The sequence below is a fragment of the Callorhinus ursinus genome, unplaced genomic scaffold (genome assembly GCF_003265705.2).
Source record: "Callorhinus ursinus isolate GAN/ISIS: 27379988/994484 unplaced genomic scaffold, GSC_fseal_2.0 scaffold6, whole genome shotgun sequence".
In the NCBI taxonomy this organism is placed as follows: Eukaryota; Metazoa; Chordata; class Mammalia; order Carnivora; family Otariidae; genus Callorhinus; species Callorhinus ursinus.
Window position 1 is genome coordinate 25,027,870 of NW_027397068.1, and position 25,239 is coordinate 25,053,108.

The 25,239-nt window shown below is 36.5% G+C and overlaps 1 protein-coding gene across 3 annotated transcripts in view; it reads right to left on the bottom strand.

The window, feature by feature from the left end:
- HACE1 (HECT domain and ankyrin repeat containing E3 ubiquitin protein ligase 1) overlaps positions 1–25,239 on the bottom strand; it is a 101,121-nt gene that overhangs the window by 60,642 nt on the left and 15,240 nt on the right. For 2 of the 3 annotated variants that reach the window (XM_025863148.2, XM_025863158.2), the window contains exons 6-7: positions 16,512–16,643; positions 8,172–8,254 (exon numbers count right to left, since the gene is read on the bottom strand). In XM_025863148.2, coding sequence (XP_025718933.1) covers positions 8,172–8,254; positions 16,512–16,643 — 215 coding nt within the window. The remainder of the gene's footprint in view (positions 1–8,171; positions 8,255–16,511; positions 16,644–25,239) is intronic. The other variant, XM_025863167.2, reaches the window with a different exon arrangement.

Genomic DNA, 25,239 nt, shown 5'->3' on the forward strand with positions numbered 1-25,239 from the left:
AAGCTAATTTGAAGACCTTAACCACTAGACTCTAAGTCTCATTATTCAGTGAACTAATCTGATCCAAGATACTCTAGACAATAAAAAATAAAGTTACAATCCACAGACACTACAGTGTGAAGTTAATTTTACAAAATGCCCAAAGAAGTCATACGGTTTAGAAGAGTATCTGATCAAAAATTTCTATTTTGTAGATGACAAAAGCTACTAACTCAAGCACAGGTGAAACTAGAACTCAGATCCCCGTCTTCCAAAACAAGACTCTTCTACGATACCATTACATCCAAACCGGTATGTCATTTCCCAAAGAGAAAGACACACAGATTTCTCAGAAAGTTAAAAAAAAAAAAACACTCATTCTTTACCACAAAATGACACTGCATAAAGTGTAATTTATAACCAAATGGCATTAAACAATTTAAAATTTTTAAATTTAATAAACCCTACTATGAATTTGAGGGCAGATATTACAGATATATCACTCTCTCAATACTTTATTGTCATACTGATTACTTAGCTTATTACAAATATCAAGAGGCCAAAACTGACTTAAGAACAGTACCTAATTTATTCCAGAAAACCAAGAAACCAAGTAAATCAGCAATCTCTCCAAAAGCAACAGTAGGTAGTTTTACTACTGTACATCAAAAAAGTTTTGGGCGCCTGGGTGGCTCAGTCGTTAGGCGTCTGCCTTCGGCTCAGGTCATGATCCCAGGACCCTGGGATCGAGTCCCACATCGGGCTCCCTGCTCAGCGGGAAGCCTGCTTCTCCCTCTCCCACTCCCCCTGCTTGTGTTCCTGCTCTCGCTGTCTCTCTCTGTCAAATAAATAAATAAAATCTTTAAAAAAAAAAAAAAAGTCCTCATCAAGCATCATTTGTCATTAAGCTGGGAGTACTGGTCAACACATTATATATTAAAGCTAACAGCAAGAGTTTACAATTAACACCATTCTATTCTTCGTAATACCTAAAAATGAAAGCTAAGTGAAAAGAAACTAACTTATTAATTTATTTAGAGAGACAGTGTTATCTTTGCTACTACGCTTGGTTCTGAAAAACCTAAAATTACAAAGCTAGTCTGTTCAACTTTAATAACATTTCTTCTATAATTACTTAATATCCATGTGTCCAATCTTTCCAATTAACTATAAACTTCTTCAGAATATATCTGTTCCATAGCACCAAGCACAGTAGTTGGCTTATAACATATATTCAATACATATGTTGAATTATAGTTTTTACCTTCAGGTACCATTCATTTGACAAATAAGCATTAAATAAGGTAGTGTACTACAGGGAAAAAAAAAAAAAAAGACCTGAATCACAGTTTATTTAGGATCTACTAAATGACAAGCATAATGCTCAGTTCTTTGTACAAAGTCTGACTTAATCCTGACACATAAAATAAGTATTCATTCCATTTTTCAGTTGAAAAAACCATGACTTGAGAAAACCACAGTTACTCAAGATCACAGTTACATGACGGAGGAGAATTTGAATCTAGGTCAGTCTAACTCCAAAATCTTTCATCTATATATTATTCAACCAAGATGAATAAACAGAGTTTGCCCTCCAAGAGTAAACAATTTAGTACTCAAGAGAGTATGGTACAAGGTGCAAGGGGATACATGCTATGAGAAAAATAAAATGGGGATCACACACAATGGACAGACAAGATCACCATGTACAAATGGGACACTGTTGAATATATGTGGTTTTAAAAAGTCTCCAAATAATTTTATTTATCATATATAGCAAAAAGGATAATTATCATGAAGGAAAAAGAATACCATTTTGACATTTTTAGAAAACTGGAGTAATTTCTAAAACTACATTAAAATCTCATCTACGATCAGGTAACCTTTCATTTCAAAAATAAATTAAAAGCAAGAAATAAGAACTAAAATATATATAAAATCTGCATAACCCGATTAGGGCTTCAAGTGCCTCACCTACAATATTGCATGACATTAAGACTAACCTATAACAGGGGCGCCTGGGTGGCTCAGCCGTTAAGCGTCCGCCTTCGGCTCAGGTCATGATCCCAGGGTCCTGGGATCAAGCCCCATATTAGGCTCCCTGCTCGGCGGGAAGCCTGCTTCTCCCTCTCTCACTCCCCCTGCTTGTGTTCCCTCTCTCGCTGTGTCTCTCTCTGTCAAATAAATACATAAAATCTTTAAAAAAAAAAAAAAAAAAAGACTAACCTATAACAAACTGCTCAGAGTGTTGCATAAAAGATTTTTCAGTCCAAATAAGCAAAAATTTGCCCAATGAACAAATATTCTTTACAATTCAACTATTTTTTTTTTTTTATTGATTGAGATAATAGTCCCTTCAAGGAAATGCCAATGCATTCTCTGGAAACTAAGTTGGCAAAGATTTAATAAGAAAGCTATAGTACTTCTAACGCACTTAGAAGTGATTTTTCAAGCACTTTCAGTCTCCTAATTTTAGGCTGAAAGGATATGATCTGAAAACTTGGCTAAAGTGCATATAGTACATATACTGCAGTATTTTTCTGGAACAACTTATAAAACAAAGAGACCATATTTTCTAATAGTCTTTCCTATTCTAAAGTTTACAATTTTGAGTCTTTGGCACGTTTTATATGGCTTTGACTGTGAACTGAAAGGAGTTGCTTGGCAGTAGCTACAAATCCATGTTCAGAATCACACCTCTTTCTATTTCTCTACTGCAGACGTCTGTAATTACATAAACATCTCACTAATTTACTGTATCTACATAATCCCAGCTAAACCTCACTGTTCCTAATAGAAAAAAGTTATCCCAGATATAGAAAATACTTGAAAATCATTATACATCCAAATCTTTATTTAAGAACTCAGGGGAATGGGAAGCATACAACTGAAAATAAAACCAATCTAGCAATTTAAAGACTTGAGGCATTTGTAAATACTATATAAAAATCCTAGGGGTGCTTGGGTGGTGCAGTTGGTTAAGCAACCAACTCTTGGTTTGGCTCAGGTCATGATCTCAGGGTCATGGGATCAAGCCCTGCATTGGGCTCTGCACTGAGTGCAGGGTCTGCTTAAGACTCTTTCTTCTTTGGGGCACCTGGGTGGCTCAGTTGGTTAATCATCTGCCTTTGGCTCAGGTCATGATCCCGCGGTCCTAGGATCAAGCCCCGCATCGGGCTCCCTGCTCACTGGGGAGTCTGCTTCTCTCTCTCCCTCTCCCCCTGCTCATGCTTTCTCCAAAAAAAAAAAAAAAAAACTTTGTCCCTCTCCCCTCCAAGCACTCATACTCTCTGGCTCTAAAATAAATAAATCAATCTTAAAAAAAAAAAAAGTTCAAAAACTAGGGTGGCTCAGTCAGTTAAATATTTGATTCTTGACACTGGCTCAGGTCATGACCTCAGGGTCGTGAGATCAAGCCCTGAGTCGGGCTCTATGCTGGGCTTGGAGCCTGCTTAAGATTCTCTCTCTCCCGGGCACCTGGGTGGCTCAGTTGGTTAAGCGTCTACCTTTCTCTTAGGTCATGATCCCAGGGTCCTGGGATAGAGTCCCACGTCAGGCTCCCAGCTCTGCTTCTCCCTCTGCCGCTCATCTCTCTCTCTCTCAAATAAACAAATAATCTTAAAAACAAACAAAAAAAGATTCTCTCTCCCCTCTCTCTCTGCCCCGCCCCCCAAAGAAGTCCTAAAAACAAAGCTGCCTAAAAATGGGGGTGGGATGGGGGGAATCATTGTGTGCCTATAGTACACATGAAAGAAAGTTAATGAATTATGTATTATGCAAAATACCTAGAGGAAAAAAGTGGCTGGGAAATAGTTCCTGTCATAATTTTAGGTCAAAATCAGTTTGAAAATGACTCATTCACAGCAGCACTACATAATTAAATATGGCTCAGAATAAGAATTTAAGTAACACAAAGAAAAAAAAAAGAAAAGGTCTGTATGGTGAAAGAAGAATCCTATTTCTCAGAATAGAAATCTTGTATAGCAATAAAACAGGACAACCATACTTTGTGCTCACTGAGGAGTGGAGAAGTATGCTACAGTTTGGTAGGCACTTACTAATGACTAAGTGCAAAATACCCTGCCAGATGCTTTCTATTATCCATCTTATTTAATTCTCACTATAGTCCCACAAGCCAAATAGCAGCATTTCCATTTCGTAAACAAAGAAACAAAAGCTTCAGAGGTCAAGAAACTTGACTTAAGTTACATAGTTTTGGGGCTAAAATTTGAACCCTGCCACCAAGGCTCCTTCTCCTATATATCTCATTACTTTTGGAATGTAATCCAGAATTTTTAAAAAAAGCATATGATATATCTAGTAATACCTCTCAACCAATAAAAACTTACATTAAGGTTTTTTTTAATTTAATTTGTCTATAGGGTCAACTTGTTCTGTTTCCCACATTCCTTTCCCTTTTTATTTATCAGAAAGAATACACTGGGAAGAATTTATGTTTAATGTATACCTATATCTAGATACCACAAATAAAATTAAAAGATGCCTACAACAAATACCATATGATTTCACTCATATGTGGATTTTAAGAAACAATACAGATGAACATATGGCAGGGGGAAGACAGAGAGGAAAACAAACCATAAGAGACTTAAAAATAGAGAACAAACAGGGTAGATAGAGGGAGGTGGGTGGGGGATGGGCTAGATGGGTGATAGGTTTTAAGGAGGGCACTTGTCATGTTGAGCATTGGGTGTTGTATGTAAATGATGAATCACTGAATTCTACTCCTGAAATCAATATTGTACTGTATGTTAACTAGAATTTAAATAAAAATTTAAAGAAAAAAAAGTCTGCCTACAAATGAACCATGTTCCATATCTATCATCCTGCTAAAATGATAAATTTATCATTTCAATTTTAATCAGACTTGCCTATCTCTGTTCAAAGAAATCTAATATTTGCTAGAATGAAAGTTAATGATGGGAGGGGTGCTTGGCTGGCTAAGTCAGTGGGGCATGCGACTCTGATCTTGGGGTTGTGAATCTGAGCCCCATGATGGGTGTAGAGATTACTTAAAAATAAAATCTTAAAAAAATTACAGAAATAAAAGTTAATGATGGGAATATAATACTAACAGAAAGTACTTCTAAAAAACTCTTTTACCATACCTCTATGCTCAGACTAACCATAAGAATATCCACGTTCGGCACAACACTAATATACCTACATTTAACTATTATACATGCATTATTTTATAAAAGATACTTCTCAAATATGTAATTATAGCAATTCATTCATTCAAAAACATTTACTAAGCATCTAAATGCAAAGCACTGTAACTACACATTGACTATAAAGTGGTGAATAAAATTCTTGCTTTTATTGACATTTCAGTCTAGTAGGAGAGATACACTATAAACAAGTAAACAAACAATTACAAAATACAAAGTGTTATAAAAGAAATAATTGGGGGGCCTGTGGGTGGCTCAGTTGGTTAAGCATCAGACTCTTAAACTCAGGTCTTAATTTCAGGGTCATGAGGTCAAGTCCCACGCTGGGCTCCATGCTGGGCTCCATGCTGGGCATGGAGACTACTTAAAAAAAGAAAGGAAAGAAAAGAAAAGAAGAGAAAAGAAAAGAAAAATGACTGGGATGCCGTGAAAGAAAATTTGGGAGAGGCCTACTCAGACTGGTCAGGAATTGCCTTTCTAAAAAGTAACAATTAAGCAGTGACATAAAGAAAGAGTCAGCCATATAAAAAGCCAAGGTAAGAGCATTTCAGGAAAAACAGTATGCAGAAAAGCCTGCTGGAAAGAGTCCCTTGCATTTGGTGAACTCAGAGAGCCGATGTGTCGGAAACACACTGAGCTACGCCGAGGTCAGACCATGCAGGTCTCACAGGCAAAGGCAGACTACGTATTTTATTTGAAATGCAACAGAGGCACTGAGAAGTTTTAAATACAAAGTTTAAACACAAAGTGACAAAAGCTGATCTTTTTTTAAAAGATTTATTTTGAGAGTGAGAGAGAGAATGGCATGGGGGGGAGGCAGAGGGAGAGAGAAAGAGAGAGAGAGAAAGAATCCCATGCAGACTCCATGCCGGGCACGGAGCCCGGAGCCCAGCTCAGGGCTCAATCCCACAACCATGAGAACATGACCTGAGCCGAAATCAAGAGTCAGATGCTCAACTGGCTGAGTCACTCAAGCTTGAGCAACCCAAGTCAATTCATTTTTTTAAAAATATCACTCTGGGGGCGCCTGGGTGGTTCAGTTGGTTAAGCGACTGCCTTCGGCTCAGGTCATGATCCTGGAGTCCCAGGATTGAGTCCCGTAACGGGCTCCCTGCTCAGCAGGGAGTCTGCTTCTCCCTCTGACCCTCCCCCGCCATGCTCTCTCTCTCTCTCAAATAATTAAATAAAATCTTAAAAAAAAAAAATCCATATAAAAGATCACTATGGCTGCTCAGGAAAGGATAGATGGGAAGGAAACAACAGAGAAATCAGGGAGACCAGTAAGAGACGACCGCAGCACTCTAGACAAACGCTAACAATGTTAACTAAGGTCATTTCAGTGAGTCGGAAGAAGAGATTCAGCATATATTCTGAAGGTGGAATTTACAGAACTTACTAATAAATTCCAAGTTCAGGGTCAGAGAGAGAGAGACAGAGAGAAATTAAAAAAATAATGATCTAGTTTCTGGTTTAAACAAGTGAAAAGATAACAGTACCAATGACCGAGATGAGAAAAGGTAGACACAAGGTTTGAAAAGGAAAATCAGAAGCTCTGTTTTGGACACATTGACATCTGAGATTCTATAAGACTTACAAGTGATGATGTAAATCAGGCAGGTGGCCATTCAAATCTGAAGCTTCAAAGAAAGGACTGATCTAGAGATAACCCCTCAAGATAGGATATGATTTCAGGTAATCAAACAATGACATTATTCATAAATTCAGGATGCCATGGAAAGAACTGGTTTTCTAGCCAAGCAACCAAAACATAAGTATAATTTAAGAAAATGGTTGGATTCAGATAGCATATAGAAGTCTAGAGATCCAAAAGTCCTTATACTCTAATTCAAGGTTGTTCAATGATGATTTGAAGCAGTCTAATAAAAGTAACATCAGAGACCCTAAAGATAAGCTAAACAAGAAAAGAAGTAGATCTTTTAGGTTAAAACAAACCTCCAGTAAAATGATGTGTAACAGAAAAAAGGATAAGAAGAGGGGCACCTGGGTGGCTCAGTTGGTTATGCGACTGCCTTCAGCTCAGGTCATGATCCTGGAGTCCCGGGATTGAGTGCGGCATCAGGCTCCCTGCTCAGCGGGGAAGTCTGCTTCTCCCTCTGACCCTTCCCCCTCTCCTGTGCTCTCTCTCTCATTCCCTCTCTCTCATTCTCGCTCTCTCAAATAAATAAATAAAATCTTTAAAAAAAGAAAAAGGATAAGAAGAAAAGAGCTTTCTGGAGAACTCCATATCTGCATTTAAGAGCCTAAATAAATATTGCACTTCATATAATCTAAACCAAAGACAAGAAACACTGGTTTACTGTAAGCTGCTTCTAATTGCAAACTACATTTATGTAACATAGTATTTATACATGTGGGTGTGTATGTATGGGGTGGAATATGTGTATGATTGTTATGTTGTTAGCTCCTTATGGACTTAGGTTTATTACTGTATCACTAATGCCATAATATATGGCACACACTGAATGCTAACTATATGTTTGCTTATTACATGAATGAACCAACGAACAAAATATATGCTTCAAGAAAATGAATGAAGACAAAAGCACAAAAACAACTTAATGCATAATTTAATATCTAACAAGACAAATTCAAAGATTTTTTTTTTTAAAGTTACAAATCCAAAGAAAGCAAAAACATGGATGGCTCTGGTCCAAGACACACTTTAATAGTTTATCCCTCTGGAACTGACCTAGTACTTAACAAAGAAAACTACGGAAATTACTGGATTATAGAGATGTCTTTTTTCATTACGTATTAAGTAATTAGTCTAAAATATAAATAATCAAGTAAATCAAAAGCTCCCACCTATAACATATAAAAACACTGCCAATATAATAGAAAATGCTTTTCCTTGTGCAGTTAAGCGAGCACAGTATTTGTGGGAAAACAAGAGAACTTTAGAAAATATACAGAAATGCTTGTGTTTGGAAATGTAATAAATACATTAATGAGAGCATCTGGAAATATAAAATATCCTACCTGCAAGCAAAGTACAATGGAGTAGCTCCAGATACATTTGGCCTGTTAATATCAGCACCACTGTCTAGCAAGCACTGCACTGTCTGGAGGAAAAAGAAACAAAAAGTAAAGCCAGAGAAGTCAAAGACACAATTATCACAATTTAAACAGATATGAGGAATGCTCCTGCCACTACCTGAAATTTTAAGTAGAACAAGTAGGAACATGACAATTATGATGGCTGAACTTCTTCAACTTTTTGGTTAACTCTCTTGAAACAATGTATGTGGAATTATCAATGTAATATAACCTGTGTTAACCCAGGAAGGCTCTAGAAAATCGCTGACACATGTAGCTACCAAGGACTTGAGATATGGCTAGAATAACTAAGGAACCGAATTTTTAATTTTATTTTACAATAATTAAGTTTAAATAGCCACATATTGCTAGTAAAGTTGACACAGCTCCTCTAGATACTTGAATTTAGAAACCAGAATTTTGCCTCTAAAAACAAAAAATAGGTACCAGAACTATCACTTTCTTAAACTCAAACATAATTATTAAACCTAATTATTAAAGTTCAAAATGTTAAAAAGCTAAGAAGTCCTTTCGCTAGTAACAGTAACCAGTTTCTGGTAACTCAGTTTCTCTGATAGTATCATTTATACATACTCTGTCTCCTAAGCTCACTTCTGCAATCATCTGAGTCATACTAAGAAAAAGCAAGTTAATGTAAAATCACATATTCGGTAACTAGATATATGGAATGTGGCTCTCCAGATAAGCCTTAAAAAAAAAGAAAAGAATCTCTTCTGGTTTTATTCCTTTGATCTTCATTTGGGTTTCTCCTGCAAAAAGGAAGAAAACATGTAAAAAACCCAAAAGTTTTTGGAATTACACTGTTTAATATTACTTTTGGACTGAACACATATGTTCATTATTGCTGCTCTAAAACCTAATACAAGGTCAGTAAAATAATAAGACTATAAGCCCACAAGGAACAACAGGAAAGAACACAACAGCATACAAGTCAGTAAGTTTTGGGAAAGTGGCAAGCAAGTGGAGGAACAGAAGCCGACTTAGCAAATCAAAAGCAGCTGAAGTCTAAGTGCCTCCAACACACCACCAAATTCTCCCTGTAGAACACACATACAAAATACAGGGACTGGAAGTACCAGGTACCTTCTAAGACAGAAATAGTTACAAAGAGCTCTAAACAGGAATATTAGTGAAAGCCTGTAAAAGAAACAGCCGGACCTTACCACTGGACCCTTTCTCCCCATGCCATAGAGTTAAGCCACTATCTCTCCCTACACTGTCTCAAAATAGTGAGGTTCATCATCTGGACAAGTGAATAGGGAGGCTCTAGACTGACAAGCAAGATACCTAGGTAAAGCAGAGATAAGGAGCCATGATGAACACAGTTAAGTGAAAACTTCCAGCCTCTACATTCCACTAGGCTCCCAGAAATCCAGGAGCCAGGCTAAACTTCAAAGAAATTCCCAAGTTAAAAAAAAAAGGAAACGGTACTATCTAATGAATTTTTCTTGGTAGAAAATAGTCCTGAAATATTCTGTAGGAGCATATAGGAAAGATTACTAATTCATAGAAAGAGAATTGAACAAAGCCAATTATTAACTTTAAGAAAAAGTCACCCTAGATAGAAAATGTTATAATGCATTACTTGACTCAGCAGTAAACAATAGTTACCTAACTATATATACACCTAATCTTTTCTGTCAAAATTTACAATTTAATTTTAGAAATGAGGGAGAAGGCATGGGAAGAGGATTTAAATGAGTTAAATCCTCACTCACCAGGACAAGAAATGATTCAGCGATATCTGAAAGTTAAGAGCAACGGAAGCATATTATTTGGAAATAGATACCAGAAGGAAAACTAAAAGAGCTGAAAATTGTTGCCTGGTGTTCACGACTGGACAAAAAAGAGGGGTTTAAGGGACTATCGCTATTTATTGAAAAGATTCTGATAAAAGTGAAATATTTTAAGATATTGTATTCGTGTATTACTACTTGAATTCACTTCTAACCCAAGAGAAATAGAAACACTGTTACATAAAATTTTATTATCAGCTCTAGAATTCCTCTAAACTGAGGACAAGTGGTCAAGCACAGCTTTCAAATATAAAATATTATTTTATAAGACAAGGCCTACTTGAGCCTTTTGATTATGGCTTTCTCCTTTCTGAATTTTGGCCTAGAAGTTGTGTCTACATGGCCCAAAACACGAATGAAATGGACAGCAGCAATAATGTTCATTAGCTGTTATAGAAATTAGACAAAAAGCCGTAACTCAAAAGGCTCAGGAGAGATGAAAGCACTATATATACTGAAAATATATACTAATATGCAATTAAAACCAAGCAATTCACATAGAAGCAAAATAAATTATTATTATTATTATTATTATTATTAGCTTAAAGACTTTTTTTTTTAAGTAATCTCTACACCCAACGTGGGGCTTGAACTCACAACTGCTAGATCAAGAGTTACATGTTCCACTGACTGAGCCAACCAGTTGTCCCAGAAGTAGAAATAACTTATTAAAAAATATACTATGCATTTACAAAAATTATATAGTTGCTAAAATACATAACGATATAATATGAGTAACCTTAACATGTGCCTGGACACTGTGCTAATAAATTTAATACATCCTGTGAGAAAACATATTCTCTCTACTCTTAAAGTAGGAAACTGTCCAATATTCCCCCCCCCAGCAAAAAACAACAACAAAAAACTATTCTCCTATCCCTAGATAATCTACGGGGGGGGGGGGGGGGAGTCCTTCCTCCATACAGTATAAGAAACTGCTAGGAAAGATCCTTAAAAGAAAAGCATTGAAAGGGGATTTTCATATGGCTTCAAGAAACCCTTGAGAAGAAACAACACACTTTCAACAGACTTCATGACCCTTCAAGTGATAAAACAATATTCTGAGTGGAAAACTAATGTGCAAAGCTAATGTTTGGGTCAATCTCAAAAGTCATTTAATTGAAGGCAGTGACTAACCAAGACCACCTGTGCCCAATACACTGAAAAATTACAAAGCAAGAAATCCAAGGCAGATCTATTTTATCAATGTCAACTCGCTAAATAACACTGATCAAAGTAAAAAGGACTAGATATTCAATATTAAAATTACAAGTAAAAATCTGAGTTGTGGTATTTCTACTTGCTAAAAGACAAAACAACAAAAACAGCATCTTTATCTTTTATTAAAAATAATTCTGATATGACTTGACAGCAATGCACAAATTACTTACCCACTAAGAAAAACAGCCAACTCACTAATCAATGACTGGTTTACATAGGTTTTTCTATAGTAACCTGTCCACCTAAACCTATCAAAACTTTGAAGTATTATATAACATCTAGTAAAAATCATTATTATCCAGTTGTGTCTAAAATCACAGTAACAGAACTATTATTTGCTCACATTTCCCAGAAGTGATTAAAGGAGAATTCTAACATTAGAATAAATAAAATTACTCTGAACATAAAAATACAATCCAAAATGTTAGTCTATCTACCTTTGTGCCTCAAGGCTGAATCCAATGAAATGTTTTTGCAAAAGCTTTCAATTAAGTTTGCGTGGCTGTCCTGTAATTCTCTGGATGAAAAGCTTGAATGCTGACTAAAAGGTATCAGGAGAGCTGACTAGAATGTAGGTAAACACTGTTCCTTACCAAGTTTACAATTTCAGTAAAACATACAGTCAGTTCTATCAAAGACAGTGTATGTAATACCAGTGTCAAACAATTCTTTTAAGTTTCAGGAGCTTAAGTATACTCTAAGCAGGGTTCAACTGTCATTTTATATTGTTTGTGAAGCTTCATATTTAGCTATATAAATTTAGCAACATCTAATCCCGCTGTGTACTCTAATTTACACAAACTGTGACTAAACCATTCAACAATTCGCTAAGGTTTTTAAATCCAAGTTATTCTAGGAAAACAATAATCAACCATTTGTGGCAATTTAACACATTAACAAATCTTAAAGAACTAATAACAAAGTCACCAAAAAGTAAGTTCAGTTTACGGCCAAAAAAATTGGAGTCAATTATATCCATGTAGAATAATATTAGGTTTTACCATACTTTCTAAAAATGAGATTAAAAATCAAGTAACACACTGGTCCTAGCTTACTGCACAAGACTAAATGAATTAAGGGTCCAGATAGAGTGCTCTCTGTACTTGCCTTGCAGAATCACATCATACACATTAATAATGGTGGAAAGAAGGAAGGAAGGAAGGAAGGAAGGAAGGAAGAAAGGAAGGAAGGAAGGAAGGAAGGAAGGAAGGAAGGAAGGAAGGAAGGAAGGAAGGAAAGAAGGAAGGAAAGAAGGAAGGAAAGAAGGAAGGGAAGGAGGGAGGGAGGGAGAGAGGGAGGAAGTAATAGCACCAATACTCTTATTGCTCTTAAGTGTCTTCCAAAGTGTTCACAACACTTTACTTAATTACATAAACAGTAAACAGAATATACCATAGGAGGTAGGTAAGGGCAGGGGAAGAAAAACTTGCCAAAGACTGTATAATAGGCCAGCTGAATAACCAAACTCTGAAGTGATTTTTAAAATCAATATCCCAAGACAAACCATAATTTTGCTTTTGTAAAGCTAGTAACAACTGACCTAAGGAAAGTTATAAAAAAATTAAATCCTAAGGAGTTGTTATGCTCATTTCTTTCATCTGATCATTTTTAAATAGGAACAAAGTAGTTTAAAATCTATTGGGGCACCTGGGTGGTTCATTTGGTTAAGCAACAACTCTTGACTTTGACTGTCAGGATCTCAGGGTCATGAGATCTAACCTCACGTAGGGCTTCGCACTGGGCGTGCAGTCAGCTTAATAAGATTCTCTCTCCCTCCCCCTCTGCCCCCCCACCTCTCCCCCACCCTCACCCCCCCATCTCTCAAAAATAAAAAATAAAAAAACTCATAGTGCTATTACGTTGCAAGGACATAAAATGGTCAAAATGCATTCTCAACTACCCAAACCACTTCCTTTCAACAAGACCTTTATCTTAGTTTACCTCTAACAAAACCAACACATCTATATGAAATCACGGCAAAGATTATTCAATTTCTTAGTTAAAACAAAACTGCATTTTTTTTCTAAATTTTTTGTCTTTTAAAAAATACTGTAAATCTGAACAGCACTTCTTGTTATCAAAGCGAAAATAGCAGTACTCAGTTACAAATTCTACAAAGCTTTAGAGCTCTTAACCAGTTGATCAAAATCTTTTCATGTGCTCCTGAGATTTATCCTAAAGTGAGATTAGAAAGTAAATTTCAGAGGATTTATATCTCTTTAATTTGAAAAGTGCTAATTAATACCTTTTAAAAATATTTTTTTAAGATTTTTTTATTTATTTGAGAGAGACAGAGAGAACATGGGCAGGGGAGGGGCAGCGGGAGAAGAAAAGAGACAAGCAGACTCCCTGCTAAGCAGGGAGCCCAACTACAGGGCTTGATCCCAAGACCCTGAGACCATGACCTGAGCTGAAGTCAGATGCTTAACCAACTGAGCCACCCAAGCACCCCTCTTTTTAAAAATATTTTTTAAATGGAGCTTCTTTCACCCTTTAAAGTTTTCTATTTTATTTTGTAAAACATATATAATCAGTATGCAAGCTTTTAAGCTTAAAAATAAATCTTGAAACCTATATGCACTGCTACATGTCTATATGGAACCAAGTTCTGAAGACCCTTTAATGAATCTATGCATGAACTGACTTTGAGAAAATGAAAAGGCGTCAGTAGGATACCCGACAAAGCATTTTATACTCAGTGTTCAGCTTATGGAAAGATATACAAAGAGTTAAAAAAAATCAATAATCCCTATCCTGTAATAATTTATCATATCTATGCTCATCCAATGAGATCTGAACATGTCCCAGAAATACATAAGTAATTTTAAGACATAGGTAATTTTAGCACAACTACCAACAAAGATTTTTTTGTTGGTTTAGCGTCCAGCCTGGACGCTAAAAGATAGACTAATTTTTCAAGATTCCTTCTTGCCTTGAGGAAGAATTAAAGAATTAAAGATGCATACAAAGATTCATAAAACACTAAACATACTCTTTTATCTGTTCATGATCCTCACAGATAACTATAATTGACCAAATATAATAGAATGGAATCTCACTCACCAACACAACCGACCACAAGTCAACATGGCTTTTTGTACCCTTCCTCCTCTACTACATCTGCAAAACCTCACTCTGTGAAACTCATCATGGCAGTGAAGTCAGACACCCTTATAAATCTTTTGAGAATATAATTCTTCAAAGGCATCTGACTATGAGGAATTCTCCCTTACTTCACCACACCTGCTTTAGGTTGTAAACCATATGGAGTATATTATACTCATACTTAACTATTCTTCAATAACTTTAGAAGGCAATTCTAAATTTTTAATGCAGCCTGTAATGCACATGTTTTGAAATAGGGTTTTCTTAGTAATTCTTGTTTCTTCACTGGCTCAAGGCAGCTAAAATTAGTTTTTATAGATCACTTCTGATCTGAATCCCAGTTTTTTGTACAAAAATTCTTGGCCAACAGGTAGGATTTATAATCTTATTATATGACACTCCACTCCTGTTATGGCAAAGTGTTTATATTAAAGTGGGTGCTTTTCTGTCCTATAACAACTACCAGCAGGACTCATCCTCTGATGTGCAACCATTGTTTAAAAACCTGGGCCGTTCAAGATTAGGACATTTCAGATCATTTTTTTTCCACACAGAGTACTTTTTAAATGAATAGTGCTAACTCTCAGAAAGTAAAAACTAATGAGAAGGAAATACTCCTTGAAAACACTGGGTTAGTTTTCAGATGATAAAGGACAAAAAATAAAAAATAAAAATGAACAACTAGTTTTCAGAAGAAATTCCAGGGAAGAAAAAAAAATTCTATATCCCTCCTCTTATGCAACTCATTAAACGTAAGACAATGTTACTCTTGGCCTCACTATCTTAAAGAAGTGCAATACTCTGAATTATAATCATATATAATGCCATTTAAACATGTAGCATCCTACATCCTGAAACCAGATTAGGAAAAAAGTGTTTGCAGAGATGAAAATCAAGATTCCAGTAGGAATTCTCACAACACAAATATACGACTCAGAGAAAGTGTGTCCAAAACAATACATATTGGGCACCTGGGTGGCTCAGCCGGTTAAGTTCTGCCTTCGGCTCAAGTTATGATCCCAGGATACTGGGAGCAAGCCCCACACTGAGCCCTGACATCACATCGGGCTCCCTGCTCATTGGGGAGCCTGCTTCTTCCTCTCCCTTTGCCTGCCACTCCCCCTGCTTGTGCTCTCCCTCTCTCTGTCAAATAAATAAATAAAATCTTTAAAAAAAATACATATTAAAATAAACACACAAATTTCTGTCTCTTTGCAGTTATTGATGACGATTTTTTTGTTTTTGGCTGATTTTTGTTGTTGTTATTGTTATGGTTAACAAGTAAATAAATTTCTATTAACAACAATGTTAAATGTGAAAAAAAAAACTCAAAAGTAACCAGGACAGGAAACTATAACAAAGCAGATTTTAAATTTTAAACTAACAATTTTTATATAAGGTAGCAGTCTCCTAATAAAAGAAAAACTATTAGCAACTTTTAAAGTTAAATGTTTGTACATGGAGGAACAGGAAAGTACTGACGTAAAACAAATAAATGATCTTAGAAATCTAAGTAAGAAAGAAAACAACCATCACTCTAGTCTTGCATCATATTCCAAGACAGCAGAAAAATATGATAATCCAAGCTGAAATATTTAAGCAATGTCAGTGCTCACTCTCTTACCATCTAATCCCAGTAACTGAGGCATAATGGTAAAAAATAAAATATAAAAAAGTTATGTGATAATAAGATTGAGCATTAAGAACATTATTAGAATTACATGTGATGGACATTGAGGAGGGTAATGTGCTATGGTAAGCACTGTGAATTGTGTAAGACTGACGAAGCACAGACCTGTACCCCTGAAACAAATAATACATTATATGTTAATTTAAAAAAAGAAAAAAAAATTACATGTGAACACACATTTAAAATTTTAGTATATTCAGCTATCAAAATCTATGAATCAGAAATAAATTTGAAATCCAAATACTTTAAACAGATTTAAAAGCACTATTTTCTATTCTTTTCATCCACAAAGAATATATATTAATCATAAGTCCATATGATGCAGAAAATGTTTTAAGATTTTGCTACGATGCTTCATGTTCCCAATTATGCACAGTGAAAAACTTTTCATGAATTCAAAGTTTTCAAAAATAAATACATGCAACTTAAAGTCCTCATGGCTGAATTTACCGTCTTGTGACCGTTCTGGCAAGCCACATGCAGTGCTGTCTGCCCCATCGCATCCTCAACATCGACGTCACTGACGTGTTGTACAAGGTCATGGAGTAGTTCTGTCCGCCCATTCACAGCCAGCCAGTGTATCTGTACAGCCATTTAGTTACTTAACATTTGTGCAAGGAGTGTCTCATAAAAACAGCAGATAAATAATGCTATTATTTCTCAAACGTGAGTATGATACACACACTAAAGATTTAAATAGAAGCCCATGTTTTCCTATTTTTTATATGGGGAAAATATGCATCAAGATGTAGATTACACCAGCATGTACTTCAAAATCAAGCATTTCATGGATCACAACAGTTAAATACCCTAGACTTAGGATCACCAAATACCCTGCTTCCTAGATGATCCTGGACTCTATGCACAGCTTGTCTCTAAAGAAAAGGTACTGGATACTTTTCCTTCCCCAGAAGCAAACATGAATAAAAAGGTAATTAACACAAAAGACATCATATTCTTTACTTCTTGTTATTTTCCAAATAACTCATGTATCATACATACATAATAATACACAGGGAGGATAAAATACTTATAACTCTACCACTCAAAGATAATCAATGTTAAAACTCTGGACTATGCTATCCATGCATTTTTCAATTGACTGTATTGTATCATGAAACTTGTTTTAGGATGGCAGCTTAAACACATGCATCGACTTCTATTTCTTCCCCAAACACCACTGAAATGACAATAAAGAGTACTTTCCTTAAAAGACAGACCCATTACGATATAGATAAAAAGATACTATAATAGCAACAAGTTTTGCAAGTTAAAAGCTTTTGTCTGACTTGTCAGAACAAAAAACTGAATCCTAAACCAGTAATAGAAAAAGCCAAGGAAGGTGACTCAGACCACTAAAATCCCAAAAGGCTCAAGAATCCGTGATAAGCACCTTGCATCTCTTGAAGTAGGGATGAAAACTGGTGGATTTAGACCCTTATATCTCCAACCCTCCCCAACTCTTCCAGGCCAATAACTGCCCCTTCCCAATCAGAGAGAACACAAGAGGCTTGAAAACAATCTCTAGTAAGTGACACCAGGCACAATGAAGCAAGAATATCACACTGTAAAAGGGAGACAAAGTCGTTTACATACTGAATACTGAAATCCCAAAGAATTCTCCTCTAACATCCAGAATGCTAACACCCTCCTGGCAATTGTTAGAGCTTTCTCTGAGGAATCTAACCAGCTTGAGAGTAAATGTCTAAAGAAATTGATATAGGGAAGGATCCAAAAGGCAAATGCCCAAGAGATCACCCTACACTGAAGCCCATAGTGAATAAACCTCATTCATTCAAACTGGGCTTTCAAATAGCTTTTTCCAATTCCACCAAACATTTGACAAATGCATCTAGTTCAAAAGACAAAATACAAAAAAAAAAAAAAAAAAAAAAAAAACTAAGGGAAAAAAAAAAGCAGAGAAGGAAGCATGAATATTCAAGAAAAAAAACTTCAAAAGAAAAAGCTATTATTTAATACTCTCATAGAGGGGCGCCTGGGTAGCTCAGTCAGTTAAGCATCTGCCTTGGGCTCAGGTCATGATCCCGGGGTCCTGGGATCAAGCCCCACATCAGGCTCCCTACTCAGCAGGGAGCCTGCTTCTCCCTCTGCCTCTGCCGCTGCCCCTGCTTGTGCTCTCTCTGTCAAATAAAAAAAGAAAAAAAATACTCTCAGAGAGAAAACATACTGACTGCATCCTTCAAACAAGAACAGGCTATTATTTTTTTAAAAGGACAATGAAAAGCAAACAAACTCCTGAACTTAATACTCTAATAGAGACATGCAAACTCAAAAAAGATTTAGAAGAGAATATTGAGGAAGCCTCCCAAGAAGCACATAAAGGCAAAGAAATGGGAGAAACAAGAGAAAAGGTAAGAAAATTAAAAGGTTAGCCCAAGAGGTCCAATATTCAAATAACAGGAATTCAAAAAGGAGAGAACAGGCAAAACAGAAGATTGAAATCATCAAAGAAGTATTTTACGAAAATTTTTCCTGAGTTCCCATTACATTCCAGGATGATAACACCTCAGTGTTACCCAGCCAAATGGATATAATTAAACCATAGATTTAATTATAATTAGATAATAATTATAATTATATAAATTAGACCTATAACCCTGAAATTTTAGAACTCTAAAGACAAAGTAGGTTCGGGTGCCTGGGTGGCTCAGTTGGTTAAGCGACTGCCTTCGGCTCAGGTCATGATCCTGGAATCCCGGGATCGAGTCCCGCATCGGGCTTCCTGCTCAGCGGGGGGTCTGCTTCTCCCTCTGACCCTCTTCCCTCTCGTGCTTTCTATCTGTCATTCTCTCTCTCAAATAAATAAAATCTTTAAAAAAAAAAAAGACAAAGTAGGTTCAATAAGTTTCTAAAAAGGAAAAACACAACAGGTTTCATAAAGAGTCAAGAATCTAAATGGTGGGGCACCTGGGTGGTGCAGTCAGTTAAACATCTGACTCTTGGTTTTGGCTTGAGTCCTGATCTCATAGTTATGAGATCCAGCCCCACATCCCTCTCTGTGCTCAGTGAGGAGTCTGTTTAAAACCCTCCCTCAGGCACCTGGGTGGCCCAGTTGGTTAAGCTGCTGCCTTCGGCTCAGGTCATGATCCCAGGGGTCCTGGGATCGAGCCCAAGAGCTCCCTGCTCAGCTAGGAGCCTGCTTCTCCCTCTCCCTCTGCCTGCCATTCCCCCTGCTAGTGCTCTCTCCCTCTCTCTGTCAAATAAATAAGTATTTTTTTTTAAAAAAAAACTTCTCTCTCTCTCCCTCTGCCCTTCCCCCACCCCATGCAAACACTCTCTCCATCTCTCAAATAAATCTTTAAAAAAAAATCTAAATGGCATCAAACTTCAAAACTGAAAGCTAGAAGACAATGAAGCAACGCTTTCAAAATTCTAAGGGAAAACAATGTGCAGCCCAGAATCTTATTACCAGCTAACTTATTATTAATGATTACATAATCAGACTCAAAATTCAAGTAATGCAAAGTATAAACGAATTTACTTCCCATTAACTCTTTGTCAGTTAACTACTGGAAAATGTGCTCCAGCAAAGTGACAGAATAGTTATCTGCAAAGACAGACACAGAATCCATATAAAAAAGAACCCAAAACAAGAGAAAGGCAAAAGGAATCTCCGGAATGATGGTGAAGAGACGTTCCAAACAAAAACTGTGAAGGAGGCCTAGAAATTACCCAAACCAGCTTAGAGAGGACAGAAGTCTCCATAAAAGACTCCTTTCAAAATTAATCAAGAAGATGAAAGACACTGAATACTTATCTAGAGGATATTTACAAAGCTCAGGTAAAGTTTCACAATGAATTAATAATAAGTACTTAGAAAAGTTTTAAAAAAAATTTAAGCTGCAGTAAGACAAGAAACAAAGACCTAGAAATTAGAAAGGAAAAGATAAAATTATCTCTACTTGCAGATGACATGACCATCTACATAGAAGACCCTAAGGAATCTACAAAAAACTCCTAGAACTAATAAGCTGAGTTCAGCAAGGTCACAAGAATACATGATAAACACACAAAAAAGGAATCGCATTTCTACAAACTATCAGTGAACATGCAGAAACCAAAGTTAAAAACATCCTATTCAGTATTGCTCCAAAGAAAATGAAACTTAGCTATATATATACACTTAAAACATGCACAAGATCTGTATGGTAAACAGTACAAGAGGTAAAATTTGATTTACAAAAAGAAATCAAAGACCTAAATAAATGAGGAGACATACTGTGTTTCCAGTGAAGATATCAATTCACAAAATGATCCATACATTTAATACAATGTCAGTAAATATCCCAGCAAGGTTTTTCTGGTCATAGTCAAGTTTATCCTATAAATAAGTTTATTCTATCTATAAATTTCTGGCTAAGAAACCAGAATAGCTAATATAATCCTGACATAGAAAAATAAAGTGGGAGGAATTACTCAACCAGATATTAAGGCTTACTATTTAGTATATAGCTACAGTAATCCAAACTGTGGTATTGGCAAAGGGACAGTCACATAGATCCCTGAAACAGAATTAAAAACCCAGAAAAAAGTCCATATAAATATGCCCCATAGATTTTTGAGAAAGATGCAAAACCAATTTCATGCAGGAAGGACAGACTTTTCAACAACAGTGCTCGACTAAGTGGACTTGATGAGCAAAAAAAAAAAAAAAAAAAAAAGGGACACCTGGGTGGCTCAGTTGGTTGAGCGTCTGCCTTTGGCTCAGGTCATGATCCCAGAGTCCTGGGATGGAGTCCCACATTAGGCTCCTTGCTCAGTAGGGAGCCTGCTTCTCCCTCTGCCTGCCACTCCCACTGCTTGTGTTCTCTCTGACAAATAAATAAATAAAATCTTAAAAAAAAAAAATGAACCTCAACTTAAGCATCACATCTTACACAAATATTAGCTCAAAATAGATCACAGATTTAGATGTAAAGTATAAAATAATAAAAATTTAGAAAAAAACCTGAAAACATCTTCAAGATCTAGAGTTAGAGTTCTTAAACTTGATACCAAAAGCATAATCCATAAAAGGAAAAACTGATATATTGGCCTTCATCAAAACTGAAAACTTTTATACAAAAGATCCTATTAAGAATTAAAATGGCAGAGCACTGGGTGTAATATGCAAACAATGAATCATGGAACACTACATCAAAAACTAATGATATAATGTATGGTGAGTAACATAATAAAATTTTAAAAAAAGAATTAAAATGGGAAACTAGAGATTTAGAGAAAATATTTGCACATCACATACCTGATAAAGGATCCTTATCGTCAGTATATAAAGCACTCTCACAGCTCATGAGTTAAAAGTAATCCAATTAAAAAATGGGCAAATGACATGAATCGACATTTCACATAGAAAGATATACAGATAGCAAAATTACTCAAAGAATACAAAAATACTAATTCAAAGGGATACATGCACCCCAATGTTTATAGCAGCATTATCTACAATAGCCAAACTATGGAAACAGCCCAAGTGTCCATCAACTGATGAATGGATAAAGATGTGCTAGATATACACAAGAGAATATTACTCAGCCATAAAAAAAGAATGAAATCTTGCCATCTGCAGTAACACAGATGGAGCTAGACAGTATAATGCTAAGTGAAATAAGTCATAGAAAGACAAATACTACATGATTTCACTCATATGAGGAATTTAAGAAACAAAAAAAAACAAGAAAGGGGAGAGGGGAAGGGACAGGGGGAGAGGAGAAGGGGAGGGGGGAGAGGGGAAAGGCAAACCAAGAGACAGATTCAGAAACAAACTGACAGTTACCAGAGGGGAGGTGGGTAAGGGGATGAGTTAAACAGGTGATAGGGATTAAGGAGTGCACTTACTGTAATGAGCACTGAATCACTCTATTCTACACTTGAAACTAATGTAACACTGTAGCTTAACTGGAATTTAAATAAAAATTTTAGAAAAGAAAAAAAAGATACACAGATAGCAAAAAAGCACATGAAAAGATGTCAATTAGGCAAATGTAAATTAAAACCACAATGAGATAGCAACTACACACATATTATAGCTAAAATAAAAAACAGTGACAACATCAAATGCTGGTGAGGATGCTGAAAAACTAGAGGACTCCTATATTGCTGCTGAGAGTATAAAATGTTGCAGGCACTCTGGAAAAGTTAGGTAGTACATTTTAAAACTAAACATGAAACTACGACAGAATCCAGCAATTTCATCCTTGGGCATTTATTCTAGAGAAATGAAAAGTTTTACATCCACACAAAAACCTGTACATTGTTTACATTTATAGCAGCTTTATTCAAGATAGCCCCAAACAGGAAATGACCCAGATGTCCTTCAACAGGTAAATGGTTAAACAAACAATGGTACCTCTACACCAAGGAATACCAGTCAGCAATATGAAGGAACAAACTATTGATACATACAATAACCTATGTCAATCTCCATGGAATATGATGAATGTACAAAAGCCAATCCTAAAAGGTTCCATACAATATAATTCCATTTATATAACATTCTTAAAAAGACATAATTTTAGAAATGGAGAACAGATTAGTGGTTGCCAAGGGCTAGGCATGGGGTGAAGGGGAGGAAAGGTGTGGTTACAAAGAACAACACAAAACATCTTTGTAGAGTTGGAAATGTTCAGAATATTGACTATAGTAGTGGACACATGGACATACACAGGTAATAAAACTGTATAGAACTTACTATACATAGACACACACAGACAAAACTGGGTACAAATAAACACGTAAAACTGGGGCAATCGGAACAAGACAAACTATATCAGTATAAATATCCTGGCCATGATATTATACTATTTTTTTGTAAAATGTGACCATTGAGGGAAACTGGGCAATATATAGAGGGCATTCCTCTGTATTATTTCTTACAGGTACATATGAATGTAAAATTATCTCAATTTTTTTAGAATGCCATTATTAACGACATGAAAATCAAAATGCTATGTAATAAAGAAAAGTATAGCAAACTATTTGGCCTATGAACAGTATGTATATAACTTTTAACAAATCAAAATACTGAAAAATGATCTAATTAAAATTACAACTATATTGGAAAGGTGTAAGGGAAATGTGCTTATACATGATGGGATAAGGGGAGGTGGGGCTGAAAAAGAGAGCAAATAACCTTATCTTCCATAAAGTCAATTGGTGATGCCTCAAACTGAAAAATCAAAAAATAGCAATACTAGCATTTATTTAGATGTGAGGAAACAATATTTTACATCTATTAAAATAGTTGAGAAGAGCTAACTACAGAGTTAGAAGTTTATAGAGCCTGAGGAAAAAGTCAAGAGAATATGTCCTTTTTGTGGGGTGGGATCACAATATAGATGTGTATTATTGAGGTATAATGTCATACAGTTCAAATGCCATACAATCCATCTATTTAAAATATACACCTTAGGGCGCCTGGGTGGCTCAGTTGGTTAAGCGACTGCCTTCGGCTCAGGTCATGATCCTGGAGTCCCGGGATCGAGTCCTGCATCAGGCTCCCTGCTCAGCGGGGAGTCTGCTTCTCCCTCTGACCCACCCCCCCTCTCATGTGCTCTCTCTCTCACACTCTCTTTCAAATAAATAAATAAATAAAATATACACCTTAGTGGTTTTGGTATATTCACAGTTGCGCACTCATCACCATAATCAATTTTAGAACATTTTCATTTCCCCAAAAAGAAACTCACTACCATTAGCAGTCACTGCCTATTTCCTCCCTTGTCCTGAGAGAGATAGGTAACATACAAGTCTCATCCTGATTCTGCACCTGCGTAAATTAAGTCAACATTGCCTGCAGTATTTTTTTACTGATGTTCTTTTGCTTTGTTCTCGTATATCTCTGTTAGAGGCAATGAATTCTCTGACAGTTGTTGGGGGATGATATAGGCAGCATCAACAACCAAATATTCCATCACTCCCATTTCTTCACTTTTATAATTTTGCTGAGTTCAGAACAAACTGACTTAAGTCTAATGACCTCACCCCTAACAGCAATATGTATAAGGCAGGGAAAAGTCTACGAAATCCTACCATGATTTTATGGTTTATGGTACTGAATGACAGCCTTTGAAGACACCAATACTTTGAACTGCTCTTTTACTTGTCACTATCCAAGGGCCATCCTTGTGCCTTAGTAATACTCAGGATAGATAAGCATAAAACGTACTTCATTCAAAAAGCACACAGGAGAGGGGCACCTGGGTGGGCTCAGTTAGTTGGGTGTCTGCCTTCGGCTCAGGTCATAATCCCAGGATCCTGAGATCAAGTCCTGCATTGGGCTCCCTGCTCTGTGAGGAGCCTGCTTACCCCTCTCACTCTGCCTGCCACTCCCCCTGCTTGTGCTCATGCTACCAAATAAATTTTAAAAATCTTTAAAAAAAAAAAAAAGCAGTGGGAGAGGGCACCTGGGTGGCTCAGTCGGTTAAGCTCAGGTTGTGATCCCAGGGTCCTGGGAACGAGCACCATGTCGGGCTCCCTGCCCAGCAGAAAGCCTGCTTCTCCCCCTCTCTCTGCCGCTCCCCCTGCTTGTACTTTCCCACTCTCTCTCCCCCTATCAAATAAATAAATAAAATCTTTAAAAAAAAAAAGTAGTGGGAGAGTGATTTTGAAGGTGAACGTTGGAAGGGCAGGCTCTCTACTGGATGTTCTTGAGCACATCATCTTGGGGGAAAAAAAGCACATCTAGAAGCTAAAGATCTGGAAAGTGATCTCTGTAACTATCTATGCCAAAGACCTTTGGGAAGTCTCCATGAACCTCCGGGGTACCCAAACACCAGTTAAGCTCACCACTCTAATGTAGCATGCCTTCTTTCACCTCCAAGCCTTCACGAATCTATTCTGTAGAGCCAGAACTCTCTTCCCCACCCCTCTCCCAACCCCACAACCACCACTTTAACCAGTCTAACTTCTGTTTGTCCTTCTGGCCTCACCTCATGTGATATGTCCCTGGGATGCCTCTTCTAATGCCCTAAGTTAGGATGGGTCCCCTGCCAGACTTCCATAGCATCTCCTTCTCCTATGTTGACATTCATTACCCTGTGTTACCACTGCCTGTTAACTTTCCAGTCTTCCTGTAAGGAAAAATAAGATAAAAACATGGAGGGAGGCAAATCATAAAAGATTCAACTACACAGAACAACCTAGGGGGGGGTAGGTGAGG